Source organism: Protomyctophum parallelum (genome assembly GCF_964188405.1).
Source record: "Protomyctophum parallelum genome assembly, chromosome: 17".
Classification (NCBI taxonomy): Eukaryota; Metazoa; Chordata; class Actinopteri; order Myctophiformes; family Myctophidae; genus Protomyctophum; species Protomyctophum parallelum.
Window position 1 is genome coordinate 42672382 of NC_139719.1, and position 15484 is coordinate 42687865.

Below are 15484 nucleotides of genomic sequence, written 5' to 3' on the forward strand. Positions count from 1 at the left end.
ATTCAAACTGAGGCCTGCCGGTCCAGATCTCCCCAGGGATTCTGTTTTATTTTTCTGTTCTGTTTATTTTCCTGTGGGAGATTTGTCTGCATGGTTTCCATTGCACTGCACACAGAAGCCCTAAACATGACCCCAAAAGTCAGTGTTTTAAAGGTCAAATACCCCTTTTAAGGTTTGATTGGCTGTCGTGGTTAAGGCCAAATAATGTTAATAAACAAACAAATGATAAAAAAAGAACAAAAAAAGTAATGTAAATGCCTAAAAAACAACAACAAACTGGTTATATGTATGGTGCTGGTTTGAAATGTTTGCTAGTGAAATAAATCCAGCCATGCAAAGTAGTTTTAAGAATTCCCCTGGCTCTGTGCCTCCACGCACAAACCGCAGCCAATCCCCTGGCTCCTCCGTGCCTCCATGCACAGACCGCAGCCAATCCCCTGCCTCCGTGCCTCCACGCACAGACCGCAGCCAATCCCCTGGCTCCGTGCCTCCACGCAGCCAACCAATGAGTGCACTAGTAGAATACCTGCACTGGGATGGAATGATGCCCAACCTCCCTGGAAAAAAAACAAAAAAAACACAAAAACATGTACTGCAAATAAAAAGAAATACAATTTGATTCTCGACTGTTTTGTCTTCTGTTTCCACACATACAGCTTTTGTTACACTCGTTGACCGCAAACAAGCTTTTATTCAATACCGCTTAACACATTGATTGCTAACTTTTGAAATTCTACTCAGGATTGCTTCTGCTAAGCGATTAACATTGGACTTTTTAACTTTTTAGGGGCCCACAGCGAGGGGCCTCTTATAGCACATCGCACATTGCATAAATCAAAAGGAAGCCAAACTAGTCCACTTCAATTTAAAAAAAAAATATGATTCTACCATCTTCCATTCTGGAGATATTGACCTTTTTCTAAAACCTGCTTTTCACTGCACGCTGCTCTTTTGAAAAAACAGCAGAGATATGGAAGGTTGAAGTTGACAGACATTGACAGACAGATATAAAAATGAACACAAATAATATCATATACATACTACACACTGAATGAAAGCCCTGAATGTCTACTTTTAGGAGGAAAACAAATACACATGGTCCCATGTATAGTTTGTCAGTAATTGGCTGTTGAATGCAGCTTGCGCCCACCAGAGAGGATTTCAGAAAATGCATGGACCTGAAGAACCATTATTCACAAAATAAGGCCTATAGCGACATGTACATACTATATACCGTATGAAACAGAAGACTCTCTGCTTTCATAAGAAAAATACTTCTACTGTAATAATAATAAAAATCACACCCATGTGAAGTGAGCAGTGCAATGTTGTGAAATCTATCACATTAACGATTGATATTTTAGCATATAAATATTGATGATAGAAAACCGTTCCAGTACTGATGATCACATTAATTGTCACCTTTTATTTCCATACATATCCATTCATTACAATATTTGTAGAGCCATAATAAATAAGCATCACAGCAGAAGCAGAGCAAAATGAGCATCATTCAAACTGAAGTGGAAAATTTACCTTTTTAGTGCAACGGCAGTCATTGTTGGGTTCTGTCATTGACACACTTAAACCCATTCTGACCTGAGATCAGATTCATACGAGGTTTCCACTGGACACACACTGGTCTGATTAACCCATTCTGACCTGAGATCAGATTCTAAAAAATGTCAGTCGTTCTTCGATTTTTCAAAAATAGCAGATCTACAAGCTCGTAGCGCGCCATGAGCTTGTAGGTCTGCTATTTTTCAATAGCTAAAGCATGACATGATGCCAACACCAAAATGGGTTCCCGTTCAGAATGGGTTAAACCCCAGCATCTGAATCCTGGATGAAAATAATTTAATCACACAAGATTCGCTGTATGGATTTGTAAACGGGTACAACTTTCTATGAAGCCCATGACTATATAATGCGTTATAAATATAGCCTAGGCTTATACCGTCCAGGAATGTAATTGCTTTACTTGAAGCAGTTAATGACCACTTAGTGGTGACTTCTAATCACACTATAATGCATTACATAACAGTGTGATACTCACAGCAGAAACAGCGCAATGTCCAGCAATTATTAAGTATTTTTATATATATATATTTTTTTAATATATTTTTTATCCCACGATTTTGTAACCCATTTTTCACCCCTGTGTCAATCATCTAATGTGATCCTGGGCTCTACACACCCTCCGCCAACCTGGGGAGAGCAACGGACTTAACTCATGCTTCCTTCATGCTTGAGTGTCCAAATTGCTCCTTTACACCTGACAGGGGGGAGTTTCCCTGGTTGGACGTAGCGCGTGGAAAGAACACGTTATTCCAACCAGTTCCTTTCCCCTCCATCAGGCGCCCCGGCTGGCCAGGGGGAGGCAGTTTAGTGACCAGGATTACTGCATGTTTTTTGTGAGGGTACCTACCCTAGGGGACACGGGGAGAACATGCAAACTCCACACAGAAAGGCCCTTTCGCCAACCCCGCCGAGTATTTTGATACTTGACCATATTAGTCCTTAGTCTTACACCAAGTTATGCGTATTGTTCTAACACATTATGAATATTTATGAGCGCATACTTACAGTGTTGTAAGTAATCATACTGTACAGTGTTGCATGCACATTACAATGAAATGTAATTATGTTTATATAAAGCATCATAAACATGGACTTCATCTAAAGTGGTACCAAAAAAAGCATAAAACCAAAAGAAAATATTACAGTCACATTGTCTCTTGCTCAACCCCAACAACAACATATAAATGTTGTCTTCTAACACAATACTGTTTATATTAGGACCCTGGAGAAAATTAAATAGTTTGTGGACATTGTGTCGATTAGTAACAATTAGCATTTCAACAAATTCGGTCACATGCAACCGCCACTCACGATACATACAGTAGTTTACACTAAATGTCTTCATTCAGACTGTCATTGTTTTTGCACGACCCTTTTAGGCTAGCGTGTGCTACATTGTCTAGCACGACCAGTGGTTGGCAAACGTTTAAATTTGAAGGACGCCCCCCATATTAACTCTGAGAGTGTAGCCTACTTAAAGGACCCCCCATATTAACTCTGAGAGTGTAGCCTACTTACTGAAGGAACCCCCCCCATATTAACTCTGAGAGTGTAGCCTACTTAAAGGACCCCCCATATTAACTCTGAGAGTGTAGCCTACTTACTGAAGGACCCCCCATATTAACTCTGAGAGTGTAGCCTACTTAAAGGACCCCCATATTAACTCTGAGAGTGTAGCCTACTTAAAGGACCCCCCATATTAACTCTGAGAGTGTAGCCTACTTAAAGGACCCCCCATATTAACTCTGAGAGTGTAGCCTACTTACTGAAGGACCCCCCATATTAACTCTGAGAGTGTAGCCTACTTAAAGGACCCCCCATATTAACTCTGAGAGTGTAGCCTACTTAAAGGACCCCCCATATTAACTCTGAGAGTGTAGCCTACTTAAAGGACCCCCATATTAACTCTGAGAGTGTAGCCTACTTAAAGGACCCCCCCATATTAACTCTGAGAGTGTAGCCTACTTACTGAAGGAACCCCCCCCATATTAACTCTGAGAGTGTAGCCTACTTAAAGGACCCCCATATTAACTCTGAGAGTGTAGCCTACTTAAAGGACCCCCCCATATTAACTCTGAGAGTGTAGCCTACTTACTGAAGGAACCCCCCCCCATATTAACTCTGAGAGTGTAGCCTACTTAAAGGACCCCCCATATTAACTCTGAGAGTGTAGCCTACTTACTGAAGGACCCCCCATATTAACTCTGAGAGTGTAGCCTACTTAAAGGACCCCCCATATTAACTCTGAGAGTGTAGCCTACTTACTGAAGGACCCCCCATATTAACTCTGAGAGTGTAGCCTACTTAAAGGACCCCCATATTAACTCTGAGAGTGTAGCCTACTTAAAGGACCCCCATATTAACTCTGAGAGTGTAGCCTACTTAAAGGACCCCCCATATTAACTCTGAGAGTGTAGCCTACTTAAAGGACCCCCCATATTAACTCTGAGAGTGTAGCCTACTTACTGAAGGACCCCCCATATTAACTCTGAGAGTGTAGCCTACTTAAAGGACCCCCCATATTAACTCTGAGAGTGTAGCCTACTTAAAGGACCCCCCATATTAACTCTGAGAGTGTAGCCTACTTAAAGGACCCCCCATATTAACTCTGAGAGTGTAGCCTACTTAAAGGAACCCCCATATTAACTCTGAGAGTGTAGCCTACTTACTGAAGGACCCCCCCCATATTAACTCTGAGAGTGTAGCCTACTTAAAGGACCCCCCATATTAACTCTGAGAGTGTTGCCTACTTACTGAAGGACCCCCCCATATTAACTCTGAGAGTGTAGCCTACTTAAAGGACCCCCCATATTAACTCTGAGAGTGTAGCCTACTTAAAGGACCCCCCATATTAACTCTGAGAGTGTAGCCTACTTAAAGGACCCCCCATATTAACTCTGAGAGTGTAGCCTACTTACTGAAGGACCCCCCATATTAACTCTGAGAGTGTAGCCTACTTAAAGGACCCCCCATATTAACTCTGAGAGTGTAGCCTACTTAAAGGACCCCCCATATTAACTCTGAGAGTGTAGCCTACTTAAAGGACCCCCATATTAACTCTGAGAGTGTAGCCTACTTAAAGGACCCCCATATTAACTCTGAGAGTGTAGCCTACTTAAAGGACCCCCCATATTAACTCTGAGAGTGTAGCCTACTTAAAGGACCCCCCATATTAACTCTGAGAGTGTAGCCTACTTAAAGGACCCCCCATATTAACTCTGAGAGTGTAGCCTACTTACTGAAGGACCCCCCATATTAACTCTGAGAGTGTAGCCTACTTAAAGGACCCCCCATATTAACTCTGAGAGTGTAGTCTACTTAAAGGACCCCCCATATTAACTCTGAGAGTGTAGCCTACTTAAAGGACCCCCATATTAACTCTGAGAGTGTAGCCTACTTAAAGGACCCCCATATTAACTCTGAGAGTGTAGCCTACTTAAAGGACCCCCATATTAACTCTGAGAGTGTAGCCTACTTACTGAAGGACCCCCCATATTAACTCTGAGAGTGTAGCCTACTTAAAGGACCCCCATATTAACTCTGAGAGTGTAGCCTACTTAAAGGACCCCCATATTAACTCTGAGAGTGTAGCCTACTTAAAGGACCCCCCATATTAACTCTGAGAGTGTAGCCTACTTACGGGTCCATACAATAAAAGTGTAACAGTAAAGTAGACTCGGTGGCGCTACAAAGATCAGTGGGACTGAAATACTAGAGAAAAGGCGACGATCCGAGCACTCAAAAATGGTTTAAAAATGAGGAGAGATTAAAAAAAATGTACTTTAAAATGTACTTTATTTAGAAAAGTTAAAAACAGCCAACAGCAGGTACGGTATGACACCCACCTGCCCTGATGAAGTCTCCTGTGAGTCAAAGCATGTTGGCTGTGTTTAACTTTTCTAAATAAAGTACCTTAGTACTTTTTATCCACCCTCTCCTCATTTTTCACCTTTTTGCGTGCTCGGATCACCACCTTTTTTTTTCCACTTACGGGTCCATTGGGTTCCATTTGTACACTCTCAGAGTTACAGATCTGTAATAATGGTCCATTTGGGGTCCCAACTGTCAACAATTTTAGCCTGAACCCCCTCAAGGACCCCCTTTGGGACCCCCACTGGTCCAGGAGACCACAGCCGTAAAAGCAGTAAGCCATTCTAGGTGTTAATTCTAAAGTAGAAATTGTATAGGGTAGTTTAATTGTATTATTTTCTTCTTTTTTTTGTTTAATCGACAATACGTTTACATTCACCACAAGGATACATTCTTATTTCAAAAACATCCATTCAATTCAAATCACAATAATTTAAGTTCCACAAAGTCGACAATAATTAATTGGCACCTTCCCCGGGATGTCCAGGGATGGATTCGGCAGTTTGTTGCAATATTAAGATAGAAGGGGGGAAAAAATACATTAGTTTGGCCACTGTGTGTATTCTGAGAAGGCCATACAGCGGTTCACAACCTTTTCTAGTGGTCAGATGGGTGGGCCACAAACGCTGCTTGAGTTTTCACCCTAACCCCATGGGGGACCCCCGGTCTCCTGGCAGGTTGGGAGCACCCCAGGGGGGGCCCCCAGTCTCCCGGCAGGTTGGGAGTACCCCAGGGGGGCCCCCTGGTCTCACAGGTTGGGAGTACCCCATGGGGACCCCCAGTCTCCCGGCAGGTTGGGAGTACCCCAGGGGGGCCCCCTGGTCTCACAGGTTGGGAGTACCCCAGGGGGGGCCCCCAGTCTCCAGGCAGGTTGGGAGTACCCCAGGGGGGCCCCCTGGTCTCACAGGTTGGGAGTACCCCAGGGGGGCCCCCTGGTCTCACAGGTTGGAGTACCCCAGGGGGGGCCCCCTGGTCTCACAGGTTGGGAGTACCCCAGGGGGGGCCCCCTGGTCTCCCGGCAGGTTGGGAGTCGCTGTGCTAGAGAGCAGATTATAAAGCGGGCAACATTACAACGTCCCTGTCAGATATATTATAACACGTTTTCCCTGAAGGCACACAGCAGGAAGTTCCATTGTTTCTTTTTGACGGGGCAGTGGTCAGCTTTGTGCGCCAAAACCAACATGGCTTCCACTCCGGTCGGGTCGGGACGAGAGTCACGGGACGTCCGCGACCTTCAGCTGTATTTATGTAGCGAATGAACAGAGTCGGTCTCGGCTTTGGTATTTGGTAAAAACGTCGTACTGTAAATGACCCGCAAGTACTGTACTTTATGAAGCATGAGCTGTAAACCAAGTAGGCAAGCGGAAATTCAGCAATTTGAGCCAATTCAAGATTGAGATAAAATGATGTTAAATAGCAAAATAGCAGATCTGCGAGTTCCCAACGTGGTAAGTTAGTAAATGGGTTATTTTCCGTACATAGCGTTTGCATTTGCATCAAACATTATGCTGGCTGATTTCACTTGACGTCTTTGACATTACAAAAAATGTAAAAAGAAACATCTTAAAAAAAAAAAAAGGACAAATGGCAGATCTACAAGCTCACAACGTATGACATGGCATCGTGTTATACGTTTAGAGATCAGGTACTTATCTTACAATACATACAGTATGGGGCTTTTAGTGGAGAAGCTTCCATTCCAAGCACAAAAAAGAATGTTAATGACGTTTATAAGATTTAGAACACTTTCCTGGGGGTCTTTAGTGTGTAATATGTGGCTTTAGATATGTTAGATTTTAGCAGTGAGCTCCATCTCTCTGATGTCATGGACACTGTTAAAATCTAAAACATCTGGCCCAGGCCGTAGCGTAACGGTCTGGGCACCGGACTGGTAATCCAGTCGCAGTGTGCCGCGGGTTCGACTCCCGGACCCGACACGGCCTTTACTGCATGTCATCCCCCCATCTCTCTCCCGTTTCCTGTCAGCCTACTATCTGTCCCTTCAAAAATCAATAAAAGGCGTAAGCCGCAAAAAAATATCTTAAAAAAAAAAAAAAAAATCTAAAACATCTAAAACCACATATTACACACACAAAGACCCCAGGAAAGTGTTCTAAAACGTCAGTAACATATATTTTGTAATGTCCCAGTTAGGTTAGCGTTACATTGATGGCATAACGACGGCATCCCAGAGAGGTTCAGCGTAAACCTGAAGACTTTGAGGCTTTAGTTTAGTTTATACCAACGGAATAAATATCAGGGAAACGTCCGGCGTCGAGGCACACTACAGGAGGCCTGAGAGCAGACAGGAACACACTACAGGAGGCCTGAGAGCAGACAGGAACACACTACAGGAGGCCTGAGAGCAGACAGGAACACACTACAGGAGGCCTGAGAGCAGACAGGAACACACTACAGGAGGCCTGAGAGCAGACAGGAACACTACAGAGGCCTGAGAGCAGACAGGAACACACTACAGGAGGCCTGAGAGCAGACAGGAACACTACTAGCTCCATAGAACGTCTTTTTTGACCCTCAGTGAAACCCGTCATCGTCACGGAACTGGACTGCACGGGTTCTGTAAAACGCTTCAGGTTGTGGAGTCGAAAAGAGCCGTTCGTCTTCAACCACCGATCACGTCGTGTTGGCAGTGTCTTTGTCGTGAGGTCCATCGACCCCCTCTTGACTCCATTAGTGGTTTGAAGGCGGCAGTGCTTTGCAGAGAAGGTCGGAGGAGTCGGGACTTCATTTATCTTCTTGTGATTTCACACAGACAGACCACAGTGTGGTCCAAGCATGCGTCAAGCACGCGGACGCACCTTCAAGGAGTATTTCATTCCTGGGGCCAGTCAGATCCCACCCTCCAAACACTTAAGGGAGGAGATCACGGCCAGACATTGAAATCGAAAACGTTATTAACAATCTGTAGAATAAGTACAGGAAAGCACAGTTCAAATGCAAAGGTCTGCTACTGTAAGAGGATGAAAAGACCCCGAAATTGGGGGGTCCTTATTGGGGTCCTCCAATAAGCACTATCCCCAATCCAACCCTTTGGAGTGCCGAGTGTCAAGCAGGGAGGAATTGAGCACCATGTTTATAGTCACTGCTATGACCCGGACGGGGATTGAACCACCGACCTCCCGGCATCATTTTGGGGCGGGACACGCTACAACCACGAGGCCACTGAGGCGAGTCACAACAGGCGCAGACTCTTAAAAAAAAACAGCGCGCCTATCGGGCAAAACCGTGCGGTGCGCCTGTGGAGCGAGCCGTACGTCGTGTGAAACAGGACGGGGAAATGGAGTAATATAATAATATTAAACGTTTGTTGACACTTTTATCCTAAAAAGCACTACAAAAACATGTTGCGAGGCACACCGTACCCAGAGTAATCTAGTAAGAGAGTGGCGACACTATAGCGTTGACTCCCATTGTAACAATGGAATGCGGAAGTGCTCATTCTATCTCAATGGAATAGTTCCAGCCACAGGAGCAATGTTTGGAACTATAGCGCATAGATCAAAGCGTGTCGCTACTCCACTCTGACCGTACCGTAGGAAAACATTATGCTTTTTGCTTTCCACACATCTCCCCGCGTGACCTTTAAGTTTAACATTCACAGTTTTTTAAGAAAGAAAAGGCCAGAAGATCGGCTCTGGTCGGTTTCAAGACATGGACCTCCGCGCCGCCCGGGCCTCGATCGGGAGACGGACCCGGTTGGTCGGTGGTCCAGACAGAGGTTCTATATGTCACTAGTCCTCGCGCCCAGAGCCAGGTCTCCCAGCGTGGAGAAGAAGTCCTCCATCTCCTTCTCCAGCAGCCGGTTGCGGTTCTCGGCGTCCTCCCGCGCGCGCTCCGAGTTGCGCAGCTTGATCTCCAGCATGCGCTGCTTCTTCCTCTCCTGCTCCATCTCCTGCTCCAGGCGCTCCATCTGCGCGCACAGCGCCGCGCTGGACTCCTCCAGCCTGCAGGGGGCGGCAGAAACAACGGGAAGGAACCCATGAGCAATGTTGTTTTTGGCAGCAGAATTCGATTTTAGTTTTAGTCATAGTCTTTCGAATAGTTTTCATTTAGTCTTAGTAACATTTTAGTCACCTGTGGAATGTTGTAGTGCTAGTCTAGTTTTAGTCAACTAAATATCATAACATTTTAAGTCCACTAAATCTACAGTTGATTTAGTCGACTAAAATGTATTTTGGCGGGCCTTGATGCCGTCGTCATGCCTGATTTTACACTTGCTGAAAATAGCCGATCTACAAGTTCACAACGCGTCGCAACGTTTTGAAGTCAAATCTTTGCTTCTGGGGGGTCCTTCTGGGGGGTCCCTGGAACAACATATTTTCAGATGGTGGTCGCGGCCAAATACATATAATTCTGGGGCTCCTTGAAAATAGTTTGAGAACCACTGATACAGAAACAGGTTTTTTTTTCAGAAAAACTGTCACGATTTAATAGACATTTTGTTAGAATCTGATCTCAGGTCAGAATGGGTTAATGGGTCAAGACTCACTTTCTCATCCTGGCTTCGTAGACGCCCTTCTGGCTCCTCAGCTCGTCTCTCAGTCCGTCCACCGCCGCGGACCCCCCCTGCTCCCCCCCGTCTCCGTCCTCTGACGTCACGATGGTGGGGACCCCCGCCGCCGCCACGGCACTGACTCCTCCCCCTCCCGCCATGCTCCCGTTCTCGCTGCCCAGCTCCATGGCCTCGCTGCAGTCCTCCTGCTCCATCCCCTCCCCCTTCTCTCCCCCTCCCCCTCCTCCTCCTCCCCCCGGAGGCGACGCACAGTTCTGGTTCCCCCCCGTGGGGGCAGGAGGAGGAGGAGGAGGATGAGGAGGATGAGGAGCGGTCTCGTCCGGAGCCCCCGAGACCTCGCCGGAGGAACCGGACCACTGTGTGCTGCCGCTGCCAACGCCAGCTATAGGGATGCACCAAATGGACACAATGTCATGCACATTTATTTTTTGGATGCATGTATTTAACCCATTCTGACCTGAGATCAGATTCACACGAGTTTTCCACTGGACACACACTGGTCTGATTAACCCATTCTGACCTGAGATCAGATTCTAAAAATGTCAGTCGTTCTTCGATTTTTTTCAAAAATAGCAGACCTACAAGCTCGTATCGCGCCACTCGGTGGCGCGATATGAGCTTGTAGATCTGCTATTTTTCAATAGCTAAAGCATGACATGATGCCAACACCAAAATGGGTGCCCGGTCAGAATGGGTTAAAATATTGATACGCTATTGATACGATGTACCCATATCACATATAGCCACACATTCACAGTCATATGAGTGCGGGCGGCGCTCACACGCCCCGCACGGCCAGCGTGTGTAAGGCAATCAAGTGCTCCCCTTCATTCCCCAGTTCAGCTACAGAGCTACGGGATCAGCTGGGAATGATATAAAGTGATTCTAGGTGTGGATTATCGGTGAGATTTACAACGGTAACCGGCCAATCAGAATCAAGTATTGGGACTAACCGCTTTAGAAGCAGGAACACTTTCTGGCTTTGACAGCCCATACATTCGAACAGAAAAGTACTATTTGATTGCAAATTACTTTAAACGACGTTAAATTAACTTTGCCACTCGATCTGCCATTCGCTTTATAAATGCGCATCATGCATATACCTTCTATTATGTTCATATACCTCCTCGATAGCGATATATACGACAACCATATTATTGTGCAGCCTTCTTACCGCTACGGCTTTAAGCAACTATTCAACTAGTCGACTAGTAAATCCACTAAGTTGACCTTGCTGGTACAATTTGACTAGTTTGACTAGTTTTTGTAGGCCTCAAGGCTAGAATGCTAGATTATAGTCGCCAATGTACAGTTTTACATAATAGGTAGTTAAACAACTAGTCGACTAGTAAACTAGGCAACTAGTCAACTAGTGAAAATCACTAGAAGTGAAAGGCCCCGTCTTACCGCCGGCCACGCTGAGCACGCTGGAGGCGTTGGAGGAGCTGGTGACGTTGTCGTAGGTGGACAGCCTCTGGGACGACGAGGATCCCGTGGAGTCGCCGCGCCCCGTCGTCCCCGACGACGAGGAGGATGAGGAAGAGCGCTCGCCCGAGGAGGTGCGGCGGTGTCCCCGCAGGGAGGACAGGCCGTTCATCAGCCAGTTTCCTCCTCCTCCTCCTCCTCCTCCTCCTCCTCCTAGGAGAAAGAACACAGACAGAAACCAGAGTCACACTTTATATTGTCTGTCACAGCCCCTGTAGTTGGCCTACTAGGGCCTGTTGTAACCCTAAGGTATATACAGGGGGATTGTTCCTTTAAATGTGTTGGCGGGCTGAGGCTGGGACGAGGAGTATTATGGGATATCTTGTGTTTACTTTGTGTTCTGGTGTGCAGGGAAGCGGTCGCATTTTTTTTTTTTTTAAAGATATTTTTTTGCGGCTTACGCCTTTATTGATTTTTTTAAGGGACAGACAGTAGGCTGACAGGAAACGGGAGAGAGATGGGGGATGACATGCAGTAAAGGCCGTGTCGGGTCCGGGAGTCGAACCCGCGGCACACTGCGACTGGATCACCAGTCAGGTGCCCAGACCGTTACGCTACGGCCTGGGCCAGCGGTCGCATTATTGAGAGGAAGAGATATATTACTTTGTTGTTCACTACGGAGGTTGGATACATAATTAGAACCCTGGCTGATCACGTTTGTCCTTTTTTAATTATTATTTTCTTTATTAAATCACCAATTCTGCAACACGGACTCCTTTTTTCTTTACAGCATAGCAAGAAAGCATAAGGATTATTCCGGAGAGGAGAGACACGGTGGTTATACTGTGTGGTTGTGTAATGTGTTTGGTAGACCGATGCATTTGGCTTCCCACAGGTTCTGAGTTGCCGATCAGGTGCATTGGGAGCACCTGGCCAGTGTTCCCAAGGTCTCTCTCTCTCTCTCTCTCTCTCTCTCTCTCTCTCTCTCTCCATGATGGCAGCAACACAGCAACACTAGATAGTTTGGCTTTTGGTCTGCACCATTCAACATTACAGGCGTGACTGATGAGGAAGTGGGGTGAAAAATCATTGATAGTTTTTAAAGTGTATTTTCATGACGAGCAACTCAGCGGTCGGTGCAGTGGCTGTTCAAAGGTAACTTTAACCAACTCAGAGGCTGTTCAGAGGTAACTTTAACCAACTCAGAGGCTGTTCAAAGGTAACTTTAACCAACTCAGAGGCTGTTCAGAGGTAACTTTAACCAACTCAGAGGCTGTTCAAAGGTAACTTTAACCAACTCAGAGGCTGTTCAAAGGTAACTTTAACCAACTCAGAGGCTGTTCAAAGGTAACTTTAACCAACTCAGAGGCTGTTCAGAGGTAACTTTAACCAACTCAGAGGCTGTTCAAAGGTAACTTTAACCAACTCAGAGGCTGTTCAGAGGTAACTTTAACCAACTCAGAGGCTGTTCAAAGGTCACTTTAACCAACTCAGAGGCTGTTCAAAGGTCACTTTAACCAACTCAGAGGCTGTTCAGAGGTCACTTTAACCAACTCAGAGGCTGTTCAGAGGTCACTTTAACCAACTCAGAGGCTGTTCAGAGGTAACTTTAACCAACTCAGAGGCTGTTCAAAGGTCACTTTAACCAACTCAGAGGCTGTTCAGAGGTAACTTTAACCAACTCAGAGGCTGTTCAGAGGTAACTTTAACCAACTCAGAGGCTGTTCAAAGGTCACTTTAACCAACTCAGAGGCTGTTCAGAGGTCACTTTAACCAACTCAGAGGCTGTTCAGAGGTCACTTTAACCAACTCAGAGGCTGTTCAGAGGTAACTTTAACCAACTCAGAGGCTGTTCAGAGGTCACTTTAACCAACTCAGTGGCTGTTCAAAGGTAACTTTAACCAACTCAGAGGCTGTTCAAAGGTAACTTTAACCAACTCAGAGGCTGTTCAGAGGTCACTTTAACCAACTCAGTGGCTGTTCAAAGGTAACTTTAACCAACTCAGAGGCTGTTCAAAGGTAACTTTAACCAACTCAGAGGCTGTTCAAAGGTAACTTTAACCAACTCAGAGGCTGTTCAAAGGTAACTTTAACCAACTCAGAGGCTGTTCAAAGGTAACTTTAACCAACTCAGAGGCTGTTCAAAGGTAACTTTAACCAACTCAGAGGCTGTTCAGAGGTAACTTTAACCAACTCAGAGGCTGTTCAAAGGTAACTTTAACCAACTCAGAGGCTGTTCAAAGGTAACTTTAACCAACTCAGAGGCTGTTCAAAGGTAACTTTAACCAACTCAGAGGCTGTTCAAAGGTAACTTTAACCAACTCAGAGGCTGTTCAAAGGTAACTTTAACCAACTCAGTGGCTGTTCAAAGGTAACTTTAACCAACTCAGAGGCTGTTCAAAGGTAACTTTAACCAACTCAGAGGCTGTTCAAAGGTAACTTTAACCAACTCAGAGGCTGTTCAGAGGTAACTTTAACCAACTCAGAGGCTGTTCAGAGGTAACTTTAACCAACTCAGTGGCTGTTCAGAGGTAACTTTAACCAACTCAGAGGCTGTTCAAAGGTCACTTTAACCAACTCAGAGGCTGTTCAGAGGTAACTTTAACCAACTCAGTGGCTGTTCAGAGGTAACTTTAACCAACTCAGAGGCTGTTCAAAGGTAACTTTAACCAACTCAGAGGCTGTTCAAAGGTCACTTTAACCAACTCAGTGGCTGTTCAGAGGTCACTTTAACCAACTCAGAGGCTGTTCAGACGTAACTTTAACCAACTCAGAGGCTGTTCAGAGGTCACTTTAACCAACTCAGAGGCTGTTCAGAGGTAACTTTAACCAACTCAGAGGCTGTTCAAAGGTAACTTTAACCAACTCAGTGGCTGTTCAGAGGTCACTTTAACCAACTCAGAGGCTGTTCAGACGTAACTTTAACCAACTCAGAGGCTGTTCAAAGGTCACTTTAACCAACTCAGTGGCTGTTCAGAGGTAACTTTAACCAACTCAGAGGCTGTTCAGACGTAACTTTAACCAACTCAGAGGCTGTTCAGAGGTCACTTTAACCAACTCAGTGGCTGTTCAGAGGTCACTTTAACCAACTCAGAGGCTGTTCAAAGGTCACTTTAACCAACTCAGAGGCTGTTCAGACGTAACTTTAACCAACTCAGAGGCTGTTCAGAGGTAACTTTAACCAACTCAGAGGCTGTTCAGAGGTCACTTTAACCAACTCAGAGGCTGTTCAAAGGTAACTTTAACCAACTCAGAGGCTGTTCAAAGGTCACTTTAACCAACTCAGAGGCTGTTCAGAGGTAACTTTAACCAACTCAGAGACTGTTCAGAGGTCACTTTAACCAACTCAGAGGCTGTTCAAAGGTCACTTTAACCAACTCAGAGGCTGTTCAGAGGTAACTTTAACCAACTCAGAGACTGTTCAGAGGTAACTTTAACCAACTCAGAGGCTGTTCAGAGGTAACTTTAACCAACTCAGTGGCTGTTCAGAGGTAACTTTAACCAACTCAGTGGCTGTTCAAAGGTCACTTTAACCAACTCAGAGGCTGTTCAGAGGTAACTTTAACCAACTCAGTGGCTGTTCAGAGGTAACTTTAACCAACCCAGAGGCTGTTCAGAGGTAACTTTAACCAACTCAGAGGCTGTTCAGAGGTAACTTTAACCAACTCAGAGGCTGTTCAGAGGTAACTTTAACCAACTCAGAGGCTGTTCAGAGGTAACTTTAACCAACTCAGAGGCTGTTCAGAGGTAACTTTAACCAACTCAGTGGCTGTTCAGACGTAACTTTAACCAACTCAGAGGCTGTTCAGAGGTCACTTTAACCAACTCAGAGGCTGTTCAGAGGTAACTTTAACCAACTCAGAGGCTGTTCAGAGGTAACTTTAACCAACTCAGAGGCTGTTCAAAGGTAACTTTAACCAACTCAGAGGCTGTTCAGAGGTCACTTTAACCAACTCAGAGGCTGTTCAGAGGTAACTTTAACCAACTCAGAGGCTGTTCAAAGGTAACTTTAACCAACTCAGTGGCTGTTCAAAGGTCACTTTAACCAACTCAGCGGCCGGTTAGAGTTAAAGG

At 45.4% G+C, this 15484-nt stretch overlaps 1 protein-coding gene across 1 annotated transcript in view; it reads right to left on the reverse strand.

Annotated features, from left to right (window-relative positions):
* Positions 1 to 9193: 9193 nt before the first annotated feature.
* arhgap22b (Rho GTPase activating protein 22b) overlaps positions 9194 to 15484 on the reverse strand; it is a gene marked incomplete at both ends in the record, with an annotated part of 94693 nt that continues 88402 nt past the window's right edge. The window contains 3 exons of the mRNA XM_083787642.1: positions 9194 to 9416; positions 9962 to 10367; positions 11393 to 11617. Coding sequence (XP_083643768.1) covers positions 9194 to 9416; positions 9962 to 10367; positions 11393 to 11617 — 854 coding nt within the window. The remainder of the gene's footprint in view (positions 9417 to 9961; positions 10368 to 11392; positions 11618 to 15484) is intronic.